Source organism: Triticum aestivum, chromosome 3B (genome assembly GCF_018294505.1).
Source record: "Triticum aestivum cultivar Chinese Spring chromosome 3B, IWGSC CS RefSeq v2.1, whole genome shotgun sequence".
Classification (NCBI taxonomy): domain Eukaryota; kingdom Viridiplantae; phylum Streptophyta; class Magnoliopsida; order Poales; family Poaceae; genus Triticum; species Triticum aestivum.
Genome location: NC_057801.1, coordinates 66,267,026 through 66,273,193, shown reverse-complemented (window position 1 = coordinate 66,273,193; position 6,168 = coordinate 66,267,026). Strand labels below are relative to the sequence as shown.

The window sequence follows — 6,168 nt, the reverse complement described above, 5'->3', positions numbered from 1 at the left end:
GCGCACATCGCGCATTGGTTCGGGCATCTTCCATGCGAAAAATAACTAGATTTTTCAGAATTGTTTTACTGTTTTATTTGAATTTATTGTTCACGTCCAGGTGCATCCGAATCGCCGCACTGGTTAAGATGCATAACTAACTATTTATAACAATTATCTATGGAAAGGAACAGGAGCTAATGTCCAAATCTCATCCAATAGCCTCAAAAAACATCATGGCACACTTCTGAATCCCTCTGACCTCGCCTGCGCTTCCAATTCAACCGCCTGCTCTGCTCCAGGTAACACCTGTCGCTCACTAAGAGCAAGTTCGAGTAGTAGTTGTAGCTTTGGCACTCTGAATCCCCTTGAGCTTGCCTGCAGCGTCCAATTCAACCGCCTGTTCTGCTCCATGTAACACCTGCCCGTCACTCTTTTTAATCTAATATTCAAATAGTGACATGGGTTAGATAACACGTTATGTGTTTGAGCTATCTTTCGTGTTCAAACAAAGCGATATCTGCCGATAAGTAATGCCTTATTTGGTTCAAAGGATTTTCAGAGGAAATCTGAGGAATCGGTGTTCAAGACGAATTTTGATAGATTGCTCATTCAGATTGTAGGAAACGTTGCTCCAGTTTCCTCTAGAATGCTGCTTCAACCATGTGATTCCTCGGAGCAGATGATGATTTCTGTTTACTCACAAGCAGATGGTTTGAAGCAGGTGCCTGACATTATCGCTTCACTAACATCAGTAGGACAGCTCCCAAGAACTTTTGCTGCAAACAAAGAGACAGAGACGAATTGAGTCATTGCTCGTTTTTAACCGTGCAAGAAGTTAAACTAATTTCTGCAACTTTTCATCCCACTTGTTAGTCAATTCAGAGTCCTTGCTACCGCGAAAGTTGATGTTGTGTAGACTGTTAGCTCAGCATAATACTCCCTCCGTTCCTAAACATTTGTCTTTCTAGAGATTTTAACAGGTGACTACATACAAAGTAAAATGAGTGAATCTACATTCTAAAATATGTCTACATACATCCGTATATTGTAGTCCATTTGAATGTCTAGAAAGACAAATATTTAGGAACGGAGGGAGTATTTCTTTTGCGGGAATTAGCCTAGCATAATATGAGGAATAAATGTTCATCCTACAATATATCTCGCATGTACCGTCCAGCTCAACCCCCTGTTTTGCTCCACGTAACACCTGTCGCTCACTCTGTTAATCTAATATTCCAATAATGACATGGGTTGCATAAACACTTTGTGTGTTTGAGCTATCTGTCGTGTTCACACAAAGAGATATCTGACGATAAGTAAGGCCTTATTCGGTTTAAAGGATTTTCACTAGGAATATATCTGGAGGAATCCATCCTCACAATTTTCCTATTTTAATTTTAATTTTCCCGTATCTCTTCAGACTGTTAATACCACGTCAGTGGTTCAGGTTGGTCTCTATTTTTGTGTTCTTTTTTGCATGGCAGCAAACAGAAACGGTCGCACCCGACCTGGTCCGCACCGCAACCGACCGACATGGTTAAGCCACACTCACACCCGACCCACCGCGCCACGCCCGCACCTCGAGTCACTCTCTCGCGTACCAGCAAGTAGGGCTGCAAATGAGTCTAGTTCGAGTAATTTGGCCTTGGCTCAGGTTAACTCATATTAAAATTCGAGCGAGCTCATACTGAGTGAAGCTCAAAGTCGAGTTGTAGAACATGGTTTTCACATGTAAAAACAACGACGAAACCATGGATCTTTCAGGAAAGTAGGTGTGGGAGCAAAGTAGTCACTGAGCAGTAGCTTTGCTCCGGATACCCTGTTCCGGTTGATCACTCTTCTTCCTTTGATTGATCCCTTGAAGTTGAGAATATGCTCCACTTGCCGGTCCATTTCCTCTTGCATGCTCACGAGCATGACCATATCCACTTCTTCGTCTGAATCCGACGAATCGAAAAACTCATCTTGAATCAATTGGTCAAGCTCCGTCGGTCCATACTCCTCGTCCGACACAGCATCGGAATACATCATTTACCTAACAAAATCACAATATTTCCGGTCGGTCAATGTGTCGAACACATCAAGCGCAACTGCGCAAGGCAGAGGCGGAAAGTTGCCGGACGTACCACGGTGGCATCCGGGCCGGCAAAGACGTCCCCCACGGCGACGACGGGAGTGTTCTTTCGGAGCTTGCGGCGGAGAGCCTCGTAACGGCTGCGAAGTGGGCGCGGCGGTGGAGCGCGAGAAGGACAGCGCGGAGGAGGAAAAAGATAGGAGATAGCAAATGGATCCGGCTGGTCTTCGGGTGGATATGGTGCAATTTGGCATGGGGTCGGGCTGCCGGGTCCGACGTGGCGGGCGTGCCCGGGCGCCCCCATTTCCACCCCATATTTGGGCTGAATATGGGGGGTGCCGGTCAGGCGGGGCGTTTGAGGGCCCTTTGAGAGGCCCGTCTGGGTCAGAAAATCGTGACCGGGCGGCCTGCCCGACCGTATGAGTCGGTTTGAGAGGTCCGGTTGCAGATGCTCTAAAAGCTATGGACATCAGCCTTTTTTTGGTTGTCATGGTTGTTATGTATTTGAATTTTCTGCCCCGACTCGACATCGACCACGACATTCTTCGCATGGCTATCCCGACCACGTCTACACCCCCTACACTCTCGGCTACATCAACATGGGCACAAAGGACTATCACCTCACTTGAGCAACTCGTTAGCTTGCCCTCCAGTCCACGCATCCGCAATGCGACACTGTCCACGACGCCCCTCTGTTACTGTGGGGGGATGTTAGCCTATCGGCTGCTATTCTCTTCAGTCTGACCATCCGCAACACTCAGGTTGTCCGCAACGGTACCGCTACGTCTACGCCGCCGGGGAGGGGGTATGGGTGGGATGTTAGAGATATATTTGGTATTTAGAGATTGTCCGGGATTAGATAAAAATTGTTTTCATCTTATCTCTAGGCAGTTGTCTCTAGAAGGTGTCTTGTCCTTCAAATCTCGCGCTCAAGACTCGATAATACATCCATTATATTCGGCCAATCTAACCTCTCTTCTAACGGATCAGACCTGAACGAACGCCCGTACGTCACTTTGGAAGATTGTCCAAAGCAAAAGGAAATACACCTGGAAATTTCGAGGAAACGAGGGCATCTTCTCCCTACCTACCCGGCACTCCACCAGTACTCGCGCTGCAGGCTGACTCGTGGGTGGACCATCTGCCTGGGCTGATTTTATTTTAGGGGTGCCTGGGCTGATTTCTAGAACGTGTCCTCCAGATGTACTACTCCCTCTGTTTCTTTCTTTACGGAGGGAGTACTCTGCACTCTGCAGCCACTAATTTCACTTCGATATAAGAACTGTTGGTGATTAGGATTAAGATAAACACTTGGTCTATGGTAATAGTAGTAGGAGTACTGTAGTAGCATGGTTGTTGGAGGTGATCGACCAACTACTAATGAAAAATTAAAAAATAAAACGGACAGATGATTAGGTGACCACTGCCTCAGAACTCTTGTAGTAGTTATCAGTAATTATTGCACTGCACGGCTGACTCTGCCTCTGGCTCGCTGTCTGGCTCTTCTTCTAGCTACCATAGTTTTTCTCCGTGAACACGAAGGGGAGGGGAATAATTAAGCGAGGCAGGCATGGCGGCGAAGAAGCCGAGTAGTGCTATCGACATGGCGGAGCTGGACCCGGTGCTGCACGGGGTGGGCTTCGAGATGCAGGAGGTGTCGCCGTCGCTGCTCTCCGGCCGGCTCCCGGTCACGGAGCGCTGCTGCCAGCCGTTCAAGGTGCTGCACGGCGGCGTGTCGGCGCTGGTGTCGGAGGGCCTGGCCAGCATGGGCGCGCACATGGCGTCCGGCTACCGCCGCGTCGCCGGCGTGCACCTCGCCATCAACCACTTCCGCAGCGCCGCCCTCGGCGACGTCGTCCTCGCGCGCGCCGTCCCCGTCCACCTTGGACGCTCCACCCAGGTCTGCGCCCTCATCGATCGGCTGGCGACCTTGCTCTAGCTTGCTTGCTTGCTCAATCGGACATGGAACTGGATTTGGATAGGTGTGGGAGGTGAAGCTGTGGAAGATGGACCCGTCGGAGGAGGGGAAGAAGGGCCCGCAGATCTCCGAGTCCAGGGTCACGCTGCTCTGCAACCTGCCCGTGCCGGACAACCTGCACCACGCCGGCGACGCCCTCAAGAAGTACGCTGCCGCAGCAACGACGACAACCACCCCCACCAGCAAACTGTAACTAGTACTAGTATCACCCCTCTCCGTGTATATTTACTACTCCATATAATTTTCCACTTCTTGTTTGGTCGCCTATCGAGCGATTAAAAATCCAAGAGCAAACAAAACCCTATCAATTACTCCTTTTTTCTTTTGATTTGACATTATCCTATCGGTTACTCCTTTTTCTTTGGCATTATCCTATCAGTTACTTTCACCAGCACTCCTTTGTAAACTAATATAAGAGTGTTTAAATCATTATTTTAATATTTTATAAACGCTTTTATATTAGTTTACGGAGCGAGTACAATGTATCTGGTCTATGCAAGTATGCATTGCGTGTTGTTCTGTCCTCTCAAGGTATCAATCAAGCAGCCCCTGAATGTTCTTCAGTGGGTTTAGTTCGTCTGTCCATTTCTCCATCGTACATAGTACATCTCTTTGATTGATCAATCAGTTGGATCAGTTACACCTTAGAAAGATCAACAGCATGAGAAAAAAAAAGCAATGTTAAATAGAAGTACTACTAGCGAGTATCGACTGCGCAACTAACAAATGAACCTAGCACTTCTCTCTCTGCATTTGCACGTAGTGTTTTTTGTTTCTTGAAACAAGACAAAAGTCTCATGATTTTTATTAGTTAAGAAGAAAAGAGTTGTCCACTTAATTTTAAAAAATCAGGCAAAAAGCAAAGCTAAATAACTGGCTATAGCTTCTGAAGAGTCCACCATTAAAGATATGCACTTTAATGCTGAAATGAAAACGGCGCTAAGAGCATGGTTAATAATAGAGCCAACAATCAGCTATAAGGAGTTGCCATGTCATCTATAGCCAATCTGATAGCCGGCATGTACAATAGTACTCCCTCCGAAAACTATACTCCTGTTTATGAATAGGCATGTACAATACTTTCCGCTCCGTTTTCATCCCTATTTGGATTGATCCTTGGTCTCCATGGAGATCGCGGCGCTGCTAGCCACTTCGCCCAAGTCCCATTAGTAATAAGTAGTAGGGGTGTGTCCTACTTGAGACGATCCGAGCTGGTTTTCTCTCGTTTTCTTTTATTTCTTCTCAATTTTTTCATTCGTTTTCATTCCTTTTTGCATTTTGTTTTTTCAGTTTTATTTTTCATTTTCTTTTTTCTTTGGTTTATTTTGTTTCTTTTTCGGTTTTCTTTGTTCTTTTGGTTTTCATTATATTTTTTTGATATATGTCAACAACATTTTTCTATTACAGGTCTAAAAATTTTCCAATACAAATTTAATATTTTTGTAATACATGGTCAAAAAAAATGTCCATATAAATTTTAAAGATTTTAGAAATGTTTGATTAACATTTTTCCGTTACAAGATTAACATCTTTTTAATACATGGTCAACATTTTTTCTATACACACATTTAAGGTTTTTGAAATGCTTGATTAATATTTTTCAAATACAAGTTTCACATTTTTTAAATACATGGACAACATTTTCGAAATGTCTAAAATGTTTCAAATAAAAAGATTAACTTTTTTTTACTACATGGTCCACATTTTTCTATACACATTTAACATTCCCCAAATGCTTGATTAACATTTTTCAAATGCTTGATTAAAACTTTTAGATACATGATCAAATTGTTCATCATTTTTTATTACATGCTCAACATTTTTTCTATACACATTTATGATTTCCCAAATGCCTTATCGACATTTTTAAATACTTTTTCAACATTTTTTCAAATGCTTGATTAACATTTTTATATATAAAAAATTCATCATTTTTCTAATACGTGATCCGTATTTTTTCTATACATGCTCACATTTTCCGAATGATTGATTAACATTTTTTTATATTTATTCAATATTTTTCAAATACTTATTCAATATTTTTCGAATGTTGTTTGTAGAGTATTTTTTTAATATATATAATTAGATTATTTTAAAGTATAAAAAAGTATAAAATAATGCAAAAAAACAAAAA

The 6,168-nt window shown here is 43.6% G+C and overlaps 1 protein-coding gene across 1 annotated transcript; it reads left to right on the top strand.

Annotated features, from left to right (window-relative positions):
• The first annotated feature begins 3,495 nt into the window (after window positions 1-3,495).
• Window positions 3,496-4,606, top strand: LOC123068611 (1,4-dihydroxy-2-naphthoyl-CoA thioesterase 1). The gene is made up of 2 exons (XM_044491224.1): window positions 3,496-3,956; window positions 4,039-4,606. Exons 1-2 carry the CDS (start codon window positions 3,627-3,629, stop codon window positions 4,225-4,227), a joined length of 519 nt encoding a protein of 172 aa, XP_044347159.1. The 5' UTR covers window positions 3,496-3,626; the 3' UTR covers window positions 4,228-4,606.
• Window positions 4,607-6,168: the final 1,562 nt, after the last annotated feature.

Coding starts and splice junctions, on each gene's coding strand:
- LOC123068611 (XM_044491224.1), top strand. CDS start 3,627: ATGGCGGCGAAGAAGCCGAGTAGTGCTATCGACATGGCGGAGCTGGAC. Junction 3,957..4,038: donor ACCTTGGACGCTCCACCCAG/GTCTGCGCCCTC, acceptor GGATTTGGATAG/GTGTGGGAGGTGAAGCTGTG.